Source organism: Pseudophryne corroboree, chromosome 4, assembly GCF_028390025.1.
Source record: "Pseudophryne corroboree isolate aPseCor3 chromosome 4, aPseCor3.hap2, whole genome shotgun sequence".
NCBI classification, from domain to species: Eukaryota; Metazoa; Chordata; class Amphibia; order Anura; family Myobatrachidae; genus Pseudophryne; species Pseudophryne corroboree.
In genome coordinates, this window is record NC_086447.1 from 648,631,299 (window position 1) to 648,645,433 (window position 14,135).

The 14,135-nt window shown below is 44.3% G+C and overlaps 1 protein-coding gene across 14 annotated transcripts in view; it reads left to right on the top strand.

The window, feature by feature from the left end:
- WDR27 (WD repeat domain 27) overlaps positions 1–14,135 on the top strand; it is a 1,147,516-nt gene that overhangs the window by 261,320 nt on the left and 872,061 nt on the right. For all 14 annotated transcript variants that reach the window (XR_010176117.1, XR_010176118.1, XM_063917760.1 and 11 more), the window contains exons 11-12: positions 4,001–4,065; positions 13,738–13,871. Coding sequence is in view for 12 of the 14 variants with exons in the window: in XM_063917760.1 (XP_063773830.1) it covers positions 4,001–4,065; positions 13,738–13,871 (199 nt within the window). In the remaining 2 variants the exon portion in view is untranslated. The remainder of the gene's footprint in view (positions 1–4,000; positions 4,066–13,737; positions 13,872–14,135) is intronic.

Consider the following 14,135-nt stretch of genomic DNA (forward strand, 5'->3'; position numbering starts at 1 on the left):
TTTTTTAACACAGAAAAACTTCCTAAAATGCACCAAACACAGAAGTCTACGGTGGAAATCCTTAAAGCTCTTCCACTGAACTCCTTCTGCTCCGAGTACAACGAATCCGCCCCTTTTAGCAGACACGTGTAACCGTTACAGGCCCTATCTCTAGAGATTTTCCTGAGAGACCAGTGAAAATTCCCTTCTTTACTCAAATTACGCTTGCATGTGCTCCCTACAACACGTATGAGGGCAAGATTTACGCATGGATATACTACCTCATATCACGTTGCGTTATTGGTCACACATACAACCGTGCGGTCCAATCGTACCACTTATAGACACTTGTTGCCCATAAATGGTAGGATCATTGGAGTCTCCCTACTGTGCTCCAAAACAGCCAGAGCGTAATACAACGAAAACTTTATCACACTCTGTTGCACGTTTTCACTCAGACCGTGCTCATCACGTTCCACCAAAGATCACCCAGATCACTCAGTTCACAAAGCGGGATTCAATACACTCATACCGTTTTCAACCCACTATCATTCTTATAGTTTTCTGATCAGAAAAATCATTTCCCGTAGTCTGATAGCTGTCCCCAGAGGCATTACAGTAAAGTAAGGTATTTAAACTAAGTTTTGGAAAAACTGAAATCAATTTGTGCTATTATCACGTGGCTATGCTATACCGCCCCCACTAAAACAATGCTATTGTGCGATTTGAGTTTCGGTGGGCGTACCCAGACGCTCCGTTGCGTAATATACGCTGCGTGCGTCGGCCTTTGGGTTGTGTTCGCGAGTCTCAGCCTTTTGTTAGAGACACGTGTACGCTGGCCATACAAAAATACAATTAGCACGTTTATCAATGTAGATGATCTTTAACTGTAATCATCTACCAAGCACCACGCAGGTCTTTCCTTGTATCTCAGGCGAAGCTGTGCGTGTGTTTTACAAATTACCCCTTAATGTATCGTTTTTACTCTTTAACTACCAATAGCAACAAATCTTTCTCAGCACGTTTATCAATTATACAATGGCAAACAGGAGAGTGATATGAATATACACGAAAAAGAAATGCAGCTATATGCGTGTGTACGCAAAACAGAAATAAAACAGTTTTAAAATATACTAGTGTGTTGTTCTTACCTCCGGTTCCCGGATTCCTTCAGCACCCTTTACTAAGCGAAGCAGACGCTTATCCCGTCAGCACTGCGAAGAATATGATCTCCCGCCCTTTGCTGATGGATAATGTCTGCTGAAATTACCTAGCAGAGATATGTGAAGGACTGGACGAGCAGCCAATTGATAAAGCTAAATATTTATCTTATATAAAACCCTTTAAGAGGTCTAAGAACACTGTACGCTATTTACGTATGAAGTACCGTAAGGGTACGCACGTTGCGTAACGATCGCTTAGCCGTAGTCGAGACGCTCAAGCGTCACGTTCGCTCACGGCCAAGAGATCACAGGCAGGCACGCTATTGGCTGCCGACTAACGTAATGATTCGCTATAGCGTAGCGGACGCTCGGGACCACGAGGAGATCACCAGCGGCGCAGACGCTCACAATGTTAAACCTTTATATCTAAACCATAGACAGTGTATTATGCAGCAAAACCTTAGTGTAGTGATAGGGTGTAAATGCAACACCGTATATCCTTATTAACTCAAAAGCTGTTCGAGCGTCACCGACGCTCTGAGAATACTTAACACTATAAGAAATATACAGATACCGTGCTTAGGGTCCAACGCCATATATATATATATTATGAATGTTATACTTGCAAAAGAATTACTACAATACAAGTCATACACTACAATATAACATAGACTAACTAACCAGATAACTACACAGGAAATACAATACAATACAATTACGTTTTAAGGGAAAATAAGAGAGAAAGAGGAGAAGAGAGAGAGAGAGAGATATGGCTCGCAATAACAATAAGTACAATATGATTGCAGCGAAGCTTACACATGTGAGGAACAATCGCTGTGCAGTTAGTCAATGCTGAATACCGCATGGGATGGAAGCTAGACTCCATTTTGAGAAAGCCCCCATGATTCCAAAGACTGCACCACATGGTTGAAAGGGGGAGGGGAAAATACCCGGCAGCAGCCATTTTAGATTTGCAGGTCCAAACACATGGCACTCTCTGCTACACCACAATCACATAGCAGAAGACACAAGACTCCATTTTATTCCAAAATGTCCAAGCCTCAGAACAATGCATATGTTCTGATTTTACAATTCCAAACCATCTAAATCACCTTTCACAATTTCAATCCAACTTCCTAGAACCATCTTATTCAATTTCACATTCCAAACAACTTCAGTATCTCAATAACCAGAGCATATGAGCTATCACAAGACCAGACCACCAGGTACCCACAAGTATCAGCCTGCCACTGCTACAAGCACATATTCAAAAGTACTGCATGGTCTTATTCATGATTAACAAGATATATTATAACAAACCAGCACAATCTATTTTAAATCACCATAGGCAAACAAATACCACAAATACTATGCTACAGATTGTCTACTGTTCCAATTCATCACAGACTTCACAGAGTATCAACACAAACACATATTTAAAACTATTCTATGCCAATCAGCCATGAGATATTGAGATTATGATACTTAGCCTTTTGTAAGGAGCCTGGTGATGATCCAGCCATGCTTGCTGTGTGTAAGGTAGCTGTGTGAGTGAGTTACAGTATATCTGTCCTCAGAGGCCCCCACAACTGACCCCGACCCCCCCAGACAGGAACTATTCTCCTGTGTGTCTGTTCCTGGGGGAGGGGTCTCTCTCTCTCCTTTATGATTGAGTCACTATTCTCTTTGTATATGCTGATCAGGTTCAGCCCTGAAAACTTTCTAACAAAGTGATCTTAGCTTTTATACATATAATCATATCTATCCGCTGCAATGTCCCACAACTTCACAACAGGCATCAAACTAACCCACACATCAATCTGCTTGCTTCAATACCAAACATGACGGGCGCATCTGGTTCTGTTCAAATAATACACATTCATGACATCAATTCATCAGCCAATTCTAAATCTCCATGATGTCTGGTGCCCGACATTATTATAACCATGTACTGTATGAAACAAGCGCCGAATCCATCTCCGTGCCATGTCCGAGCAAATGCGTGTGTTACTATATATTGCTGTGCTCGGTGCGCATATTTGCAAGTATAGCGACTTAAATGTGTGCAGTTTGTATGTTCTCTCTATGTAATATTTTTGACTTTGACACTTGGTACACATCTGACTTCAAATCTTGGAACACACTCTGTGGGGGTTAAACACTCCTATCACCTCTAGGGGTGGGACAGCAGCACAGAGTATTTCAGGAGTCAGCATAATTCCCGAATGGCTAGACCCATTTACAACAAACTGGGTACACATATGACTTATACTAGGGAAAAAAACAATGTGGGGGTCAAACACCGCCAGCACCCCTAGGGGTGGGACAGCAGCACAGAGTACGTCAGCAGACAGCATTACTGTAGAAGGCCTGCAGCAATTTACACCAAACTTTGTACACATCTGACTTACACTTTACTATGTCCGCCTAGAAAATGATGATGACATAGGAATAATTATATGATACGGAGTTAACTGAGAGACAATAGCCTTGAATAGGATAAAAATACTTCCACAAATACACATACCTGAACATATAGATTAGTTCGGTACACTCGGTTAAAATACCTATTTTTTAAAAGTGCAATAGTGTATCTATGGAGAGAGAGAAAACCAAAGTTTGGTTGGCATGACTCATTGCAGTTTACATAGCATATATATGTGTGTGTGTATATATATATATATATATATATATAATTTGAACAAAGCATTGGACAACAGTAGCAATGAAGACACCTGCACAGTGATATGAGCTCAAATATGAAATTTCAGTTTTTGTTGTGAAGTAAATTACATAGTTAAATTGGTTTTACCCATGGACCTCTATCAAATGTATAATAGATTGTAATTCTTTTAAAGATTTTGAAGCCCTCAGTATTCATATGGCTGGATCAGTCTCAATTTCTGACAATTCTGAAAATAAGGTAAGTTTTATACATAGTGTTTCATTTGTTTCTTATTTTAGTCCGAGGGTCAATTCAATTAGCTGCGAGTTGCCTCTGGTGCATATTGGCCTATTACAGTAGCTGATTTCTGCTAACATCTTGATAGGCAGCAGCAGAAATCTACTCTGAAACACACTGTCATATTGGGAGCAAACATAGAAATGGGGAAGATTTGATACACAATGGAGTTTAGTTAACAATCAGGGGTTTTGTTACAACTTTAAAGTGGCAATTTTATGTAAAGGTAATACACAGCTTGTATTGCTTTTATAAATAGCTGCATTAAACCCAGCATCTAAACCACCAACAAATTGCCTAAGATCATTAAATAAACCCCATTGTGTTTTATAAATGTGTTTTACTGAGTTTTGCAATATTGCACTACTCCTGTTGTGTAGGCACACCTACCCAAGTGAACATCATCAGGGTCACTCGCCTTTAAACTGGTTACACACTTGTCCAATCCTTGGCAGATCTGTTTATACAATCCTACTGCAGACCTGCTCGCAGATTCTACCCCCAGTCCTTCCCATGTGATGGAAAAGAGGAATGGTGAAGGGGGAACTTTGAAAAATATTAACATCATGGGGAGATGGGGACAGGTGATTTTAATGCCCTCCTCCCAAAAATAATGTAGGGGAGGCTCCCCAAAAAATTAGTAATCAGCCTTGAACCCCTCAGCCTGATTTGGTTATGGAAATTAGGGGAAAATTCCAGCATGGGGTTCCCCCTATTTTCCAAAAAACAGCATCAGTCTGAACCAGCCAGGGGGGTAATGCCAAAGCAAGGGGACAACTTGGTGTGGGATCCCCTTGCCATCACAATAACTATCCCTAAAACTATTCAGCCTAGGGCTGGAATTTCTCAGAAAGTGGGGACCCTAAAAAATAAAATGGGATCCCGTAAGGTGCGGGGTTAATGGTACCGTACTATTGTTCTTTTAAGGTGGCCTACAGGACCCAGTAAGCCAGACCCGGCATTCTGGCATTTGGAGATCCACAAGTACCAGCATGCCCAGACATAAAGGGGCCCACTGGCACCTGTAGTCCACCTGTAAAAAAAAAAATGAAACAAATAACACTATAATGTTCTAATAGTTTATTAGCCAGCACCTTCACCTGGGGGTGGCCGCCTTTAAGCTCTTTTTAATGGCTGCTGCTTCCCTAGGACTTCCTCTGCATTCTTTGATCACCAGCGGCGCTTTGCTCTTCACCTGAGGGAGGCTACAGCCATTAAGCTCTTTTGCATGGCCACCACCTCCCCCAGAGATTCCGCCATCTTCACATGAACTGTGGCAGCCTTTAAACTCTTTAGCATGGATGCGGCCAATCCAGGACTTCCTCTGTATCTTCTATCTTCAGGAGCTCTTCCTCGCTCCTCCTCTGCATCGGACTGACTCCCGCTGCCTCGGGCTGGCTAATATTAGCCAATTCAAGGCAGCGAGGCAATGACGTGGCTCACCGCAGCCATCTTGTTTTTAAAAAAATTACACCACAGTACCATCTTTGAAAAGGTAAACATTGCCATTGTGCACGCTGCCCCCTGCCAAACTGTACAGGTAATCTCTGGTCCTGCTGCTATTCTTTCTATGGCCTCCCGTCACCAGGGCTGCATCGACTCCGCTGCCATGCTTGCTTTCACTACAGTGTCATCCGGGGTCCCGCAGCATTGGCAGATGGTGTCGATATCCCTCCGGATCCTGCACTGCCGCCACACTGTCGTTGTACAGAGCTGCCGGAAATGGAGATCGCTCGCTAGCTCCAGTCTCAGCAGCCTGCCATGTCTTAGGGAGGTTTTAGCAGCTTTTTTTAATGGACACAATTGTGTACATCTGTTTATCAGTCACACAGAATCTAAGATTGGACCTTGTGTATTTTTTTTTTTTGTACATGTTTTCCTTATTTACTGTATTACTTATTTAGTAATACTGGGCCTGAGTCAGAGGTGGACTCTGCAATGCCGAGTATTGTGGGTCTGAGTGTTATTTTGTACTGCACATGCATCTGAGTTACACTGCGCATGTTTCCCGATGAATTAGAGATGGCGGGTGCAGTGAGGACTTATACACAGAGTGATTGATAGATAGGGAGCACTTGTAGGAGATAACGTGGTGGCCACTCAAACGCAGGAGTGTTGGACTTTCTGAGCCTGTGACTGCATCTGTGTACGCAGTTACAATAGATCCGGTGGCTGTCTTCCGTTGGACATTCTAACATAGTTTCTGAGGTTGAAAAAAGACAATTTGTCAGTCGAGTTCAACCTGTTAGTGATCTCCTACATTGTAATATTTTTAAGACTAATTTTAACTGTGGTGAATGTTTAGCTGTTATGTCAATTCCTCCTTAAAAAAAAAAAAAAGAATAGTTTTTTTTTAATTACTATAGTGCATGATTTACCCACCACCCTGTATATCCTTCTCCATTAGGAATTTATCTAGCACATTCTTAAAAGTAATGACCGAGTCCGCCATTACTACTCTCTCAGGCAGGGAATTCCAAATACGTATTGTCCTTACTGTGAAGAAACCTTTCAGTCTCTCTGTGCGAAATCTCCTCTCCTCTAACCTAAGCGGGTCTCCACATGTCCTTTGGGGTGATCTTACCAAAAAAAATCCCCCTCTAGCTCTGTATATTGACCCCTTATATATTTGTAAATGTTAATCATGTCCCCTATTAATCTCCTTTTCTCTTACGTCCTAGAGGATGCTGGGGTCCACATTAGTACCATGGGGTATAGACGGGTCCACCAGGAGCCATTGGCACTTTAAGAGTTTAACAGTGTGGGCTGGCTCCTCCCTCTATGCCCCTCCTACCAGACTCAGTTTAGAAAATGTGCCCGGAGGAGCCGGTCACAGCTAGGGGAGCTCCATAGGAGTTTTTCTAGTTTTGTTGTTTTAATTAGAGTTAGGCACAGGGAGGCTACTGGCAACAGCCTTCCTGCTTCGTGGGACTTAGGGGGGGAGTAGTGGCCAACCCTGTGAGGTTAATGGCCACTAACTCCGCTGACAGGACACTGAGCTACTGAGGGTGATGATCGTTAGCCGCCCCAGGCGACCGCTTACTCCCGCAGCATGCCGCCACCCCCTAACAGAGCCAGAAGATTCCGGTGGGGAGTGAGTCACCGGCGCCCCAGCAAGCGGAGAGCCGGTGTGAAGATGGCGGCAACAGGGTGGGAGCGCAGTAATAACTGCGCTCCGGAGGCTCAGCAGTACACAGTGTGGCGCTATGAGGGACGCCCTGAGCCAGCGCCTATACCCTAAACTGGTCACCAAGGCTGTCAGGGACCTCGGTATTGCTGCCAGCATCATTCCTCAGGCCAGTATAAAGATATAAAGTGCGGGAAGCAGCGCCATGTTCAGGGGGCAGAGCTTATCCTCAGAGCGGACCCAGCAGCATTCAGCGCCATTTTCCTGCCTGCAGATCCATCAACAGCGACGCTGACAAGGAGTGCTGTCCCTCCACGCGACTCCAGCTTTCCTGTGCGGTACCAGGGGGTTGTAGAAGGTGGGGGATGCTGTATAATTACTGTGTAGTCTATTAAGGTACACAGTCAGCGCCAGGTAGTGGTATTATATCTACCTAGGGAAGCACTGTGTGTGTGCTGGCTCCAAACTCTGTGTTTCTCTGTGGCATACTTGGGGGGGAATCTGTGTCTGACATTTTCCTGTGTGGGTGTGGGTGTATGTTTTCTCACATAGCCATGTCAAGGGATTCAGTGTCTTATGCTGCAGAGGGCATTTCCTCTCCAGAAGAATCAATTCCATGTACCCAGGAATGTAATGTCTTGTCTCAGATTCCCATTACTGAGCCGGAATGGCTAACTTCTATTAAGGGAATTATCTCTCAGATATCTACTAGGGCAGCTCATACTGAGACTGAAACTCAGGTTTTAAAGAATTCTATGGCCGTTTGGTCGGGATCTATTCCTATTTCTTCCAAATTTTCTAACATATACCCACAGAAATTTGCTCTTGCCCAGATTATGCAAGATGACACGGATACCGACTCTGACACAGTAGATGGTGATAGGGATGTGCTGAGGAGGACGGCATCCCTGGCAAAGGGGGTGCAGCTCATGATTGAGGCAATGAGAGATGTGTTAAACATTGCGGACACACCACCTGAGCAGGTTGAGGAGGCTTACTTCACAGATAATAGGAAAGCCTCGCTAACCTTCCCTGTGTCAAAGGAATTAAACATTTTATTTGAAAAAGCCTGGGAAACCCCAGAGAAAAAAATCCAGATCCCAAAAGGGTTCTGGTTGCTTTTCCCTTCCCTGAGGAGGATAGGAAAAAATGGGAAAACCCACCCATAGTTGACTCATCTGTGTCCAGACTGTCAAAAAAGGTGGTTTTACCTGTTCCTGGATGTACCGCGTTAATAGAACCGGCTGATCGTAAGATTGACACTACGCTCAAATCCATATACACTGCTTCAGGGGTGGCGTTAATTGCTATTACTATTGCCTGTGCATGGATTTCTAAAGCTATAGTAAGGTGGTCAGGCACATTACTAGAGGATTTAGATTCAATGGATAGAAGTGACATTGAACTGTTTTTACGTAATATACAGGATTCTGCGGGGTTCGTGGTGGAGTCCATGAAGGATCTGGATACGCTGAATGCAAGGATATCTTCCATGTCGGTCTCAGCTCGCAGGGGACTCTGGCTACACCAATGGTCTGCAGACGCGGAATCCAGGAGAAGTGTGGTGAACCTACCCTACACAGGTCAGGCTCTATTTAAGGAAGCGTTGGATGCGTGGATTTCCACGGCAACCGCAGGTAAGTCACCTTGTCTTCCCTCTGCTACACCTTCTACGAAGAAACCCTTTTCTTCATCTGCTTCGCAGTCCTTTAGGACCGGTAAGACAAAGTCCAAACCTACCACCACTTTCTTTAGAGGTGGGTGTGCAAAATCCAAAAAACCTGCACCTGCAGGCTCCCAGGACCAGAAGCCTGCTTCTGGCACCCCAAAATCCTCAGCATGACGGTGGACCACGAGGCCTGGAAGACGGGCTGGTGGGTGTGTGAGGCTCAGATCTTTCAGCCACGTCTTGGTGTCGTCCGACCTGGAACCCTGGGTACAGGATATTGTGTCCCAGGGGTACAGACTGGAGTTTCAAGACCTTCCGCCTCACTGATTCTTCAAATCAGGCTTGCCAGCTTTAGTGGCAGACAGCGCTATCCTACAGGAAGCCATCCAAAAATTGGAAAAGTCACAGGTCATTGTCCCAGTTCCACCTCATATGCAAAACAAGGGTTATTATTCAAACCTTTTTGTGGTTTCCGAAACCGGATGGTTCCGTCAGACCGATTTTGAACTTGAAATTGTTAAACCCTTACTTGAGGGAGTTCAAATTCAAAATGGAATCTCTGAGAGCGGTGATCTCAGGGCTGGAAGAGGGAGAGTTTCTGGTGTCCTTGGACATCAAGGATGCATACCTCCACATTCCGATTTGACCGCCGCATCAGGCTTATCTCAGATTTGCACTGTCAGACAGTCACTATCAGTTCCAGGTACTGCCATTCGGTCTCTCCACGGCACCGAGGGTGTTCACCAAGGTGATGGCAGAGATGATGGTTCTCCTCCGCAGACAGGGAGTGAACATAATCCCATATCTGGATGATCTGCTGATAAAGGCATCGTCCAGGGAGAAGTTGTTGTAGTCCATTGCTCTCACAACTCGTCTGCTCAAGGAACATGGTTGGATCCTGAATCTTCCAAGGTCACAGTTGGAGCCAACAAGGAAATTGTCTTTCCTGGGGATGATCCTCAACACAGATGTGCAGAGGGTGTTTCTACTGGTGGAGAAAGCGTTGGTGATACGCACAATGGTCCGGGATGTCCTGAAGCCATCCTGGGTATCTGTTCATCAGTGCCTTCGCCTTCTGGGGAAGATGGTTGCTGACTATGAGGCTCTTCAGTACGGAAGATTTCATGCACGGTCCTTTCAACTGGATCTCCTAGACAAGTGGTCGGGATCTCACCTACACATGCACCAGAGGATACGTCTGTCGCCAAAAGCAAGGATTTCACTTCTCTGGTGGTTTCAAATGTCTCACCTTCTGGAAGGCCGCAGGTTCGGAGTTAAGAACTGGATCCTTCCAACCACGGATGCAAGCCTCAGGGGTTGGGGCACAGTCACTCCGGGGGAAACCTTCCGAGGAAGGTGGTCAAGTCTGGAATCTACTCTTCCAATAAACATTCTGGAACTACGAGCCGTATACAACGGTCTTCTTCAAGCAAAGCACCGTCTGCGAAATCGGGCCATTCAAGTACAGTCGGACAGTGTAACGACGGTGGCCTACATAAACCGACAGGGAAGAACAAAGAGCAGAGCTGCTATGTCAGAGGTAACAAGAATCCTTCTCTGGGTGGAAAAGTACGTAGTGGCGTTGTCAGCAATATTCCTTCCAGGAGTGGGAAGCGGACTTCCTCAGCAGAAACTATCTCCATCCGGGAGAGTGGGGCCTCCATCCGGAGGTGTTCACAGAGGTGACAAGTCTTTGGAGCGTACCTCAAGTAGACATGATGGCCTTCCGTCTCAACAAGAAACTTCAGAGGTACTGTTCCAGGTCGAGGGATCCACAAGCAGTGGCCGTGGATGCTCTGGTAACTCCGTGGGTTTTCAAGTCTGTGTATGTGTTCCCTCCACTTCCACTCATCCCAAGAATTCTAAAAAAGAGAACAAGAGTTCAGGCGATCCTCATTGCTCCGGACTGGCCAAGAAGGACTTGGTACACAGATCTTCTGGAGTTACTGCTGGAAGATCCGAGGCCTCTTCCTCTCCGAGAGGACCTTCTGCAACAGGGGCCATTCGCCTATCAAGACTTACCACTGCTACGTTTGAAGGCATGGAGGTTGAGCGCCAGATATTAGCTCGGAAGGGCATTCCGCAAAAGGTTATTCCTACCCTGATACAGGCTAGGAAAGGAGTAACGTCTAAACATTACCATCGCATTTGGAAAAAGTATGTATCTTGGTGTGAATCCAAGAAGTTTCCTACGGTGGAGTTTCAACTGGGACGGTTTCTCCTCTTCCTACAAGCAGGTGTGGATATGGGCCTGAGATTGGGATCCGTAAAAGTCCAGATTTTGGCCTTATCCATTTTCTTCCAAAAACTGCTGGCTTCCCTCCCTGAGGTTCAGATTTTCTTGAAAGGGGTTCTGCACATCCAACCTCCCTTTGTGCCACCTACGGCACCCTGGGATCTTAACGTGGTGCTGCGGTTCCTCCAATCGGATTGGTTTGAGCCTCTACAGTAGGTTAAGGTCAAGTTTCTCACGTGGAAGGCTGTCACTTTGTTGGCCTTAGCTTCTGCTAGACGTGTGTCGGAGTTGGGGGCTTTGTCTTGTAAAAGCCCCTACTTGTTCTTCCATGAGGATAGAGCTGAGCTCCGGACATGTCAGCAGTTCCTTACAAAGGTTGTGTTGGCTTTTCATATCACTCAGCCTATTGTGGTGCCAGTTGCTACTGGTCCTTGGATGTTGTAAGGGCTCTGAAAATTTATGTAAAGAAAATCGGACTCTCTGTTTGTCCTGTATGATCCCAAGAAACTTGGGTGTTCTGCATCTAAGCAGACGATCTCTCGCTGGATCAGGTTCACTATCCAGCATGCTTATTCTACGGCAGGATTGCCGTGTCCTAAATCTGTAAGGCCCACTCTGCTCGTAAAGTGGGTTCTTCCTGGGCGGCTGCCCGGGGTGTCTCGGCTTTACTGCTTTGCAGAGCGGCTACTTGGTCTGGTCGAACACGTTTGCTAAATTCTACAAGTTTGATACTTTTGCCTCTGAGGACCTAAAATTTGGTCAATCAGTTCTGCAGGAGCCTCCGTGCTCTCCCTCCCAATCTGGGAGCTTTGGTACATCCCCATGGTACTAATGTGGACCCCAGCATCCTCTAGGACATAAGAGAAAATACGATTTTAATTAATCCTTTTCTTGTAGTCCGTAGAGGATGCTGGGCACCCGCCCAGCGCTTTGTGATCCTGCTGTGGTTAGTTAGTTCAGTACTTCTTGGTTCTTGGTTAAGTACTGTTTTTGTTACTTGGTTAAGTAATTTTCTCAGCCGTTGCTGAATTTTCCAGCTGGTTAGCTTGGTTTGCCTTGTATGTGTGAGCTGGTATGAATCTCACCACTATCTGTGTAAAATCCTTCTCTCGAAGTTGTCCGTCTCCTCGGGCACAGTTTCTAGACTGATTCTGGTAGGAGGGGCATAGAGGGAGTTGCCAACCAACACTGTTAAACTCTTAAAGTGCCAATGGCTCCTAGTGGACCCGTCTATGCCCCATGGTACTAATGTGGACCCCAGCATCCTCTACGGACTACGAGAAAAGGATTTAGCGGTAGGTAATTAAAATCCAATTTTTTCCAGTTTAAACATGCCTAGCCTAGCAAGTCTTTCCTCCTATTCGAGCGTCTCCATCCCCTTAATCAATTTGGTCGCCCGCCTCTGAACTTTTTCTAGTTCCAGGATATCCTTTTTGTAGTATTGCGCCCATTGTTGTGCACAGTATTCGAGATGTGGCCTCACTAGTGATTTATATAATGGGAGTATTACACTCTCATCCCTTGCATCAATTCCCTGCTTTATGCATGCTAATACCTTGTTTGGCTTTTTTGCTGCATTCCTACTTTGGGTACTACTGCTAAGTTTGTTATCTTTGTGAACACCTAAATCTTTTTCCAGTACAGAATCCCCTAGTTTTTCCCCATTTAGTATGTAGGTAGTATTTTTGTTCTTGCTACTAAAGTGCATTACCTTACATGAACCTCATTCTCCATTTTGCTCCCCATGTTTCCAGTTTAAATAAGTTGTTCTGAAGAGACCCGGCATCCCCCTCCAAATTTATAACCTTTGACAGTTGGTATCGTCTACAAATATTGACACTACTCTCTAGACCTACTTCTAGATCATTTATGAAAATGTTGAACAATAGTGGTCCAAGTACAGGCCCTTGTGGCACACCACTTAGTACTTCAGTCCAATTCAAAAACGACCCATTTACCACCACTCGCTGCTCCCTTTTATCAAACCAATATCTAACCCAAGTGCATATTGTGCTCCCTAGCCCAAGTTCTCTTAATTTGTAGATGAGCCTCATGTGAGGTACTGTATTGAAAGCTTTAGCAAAGTCTAAGAAGATCACATCCACCTCTTTACCCTGATCTAGGTTCGCACTAACTGTTTCATAAAAGCCTATTAAGTTAGTTTGACATGATCTAATGAGGCGGTTGCATATAGGCAAAGTTTAGCAATTGTGTCAGCGGAATTGCAGGCTATGTCAAGTTGTGCATGTGCATAAATATCCTTGTTTTCAAATGGTTCTCGTCCACTAGTGATTGGACTGGTGAAAGTGCGCACTGATAATGATGGCAGCTATGAAGCATATGGTCAGGGATGGTCACAGATATACAAAGAACTCTGAACATGGACAAAGGCATGCAAATCTGTTGCAATTACGGTTAAATTGCATTCAACTCTACATCGGCCCTTTCATGTCTCTGAACAAACAAAACCTCCTTGTAATGCTATGCTTCAGTATATGTATGTGTATATGTGGTGTGTATATATATATATATATATATATATATATATATATATATATATATATAGCAATAATTACTAATTAATTTTGTATTTATTAACAGGTTTTCTGTTTGATTGCTTCTGTGTTTGGAAACCAGATCTCACTTCTAGAGTTACATACATGTTCTTTGTGGCAAATCCAGCAGTGTGCACAGCAGACTTTTGGATCAAGCTCAAACTTGTCCATTGTATCCAGGTATTATTATATCATATTTTTTATTTTATTATTTTTTAAAAACCGAAAAAGGGGTTTTAGCGCTCCTATCATTTGAAATATAAAATTATGATGGCATCAGATTAAATATTTAAGAATTTCAGATTTGTAGGTTGTGTCCCTCTGTACTACAGATAATAAAATAGTTTATTGTTGCATTTTTCAACAATAAGCATATATAATCATAAAATAAAATGGTCATATTTCTTCTGCACTATTTACATGTCCCAGGCCTTTACACATTTT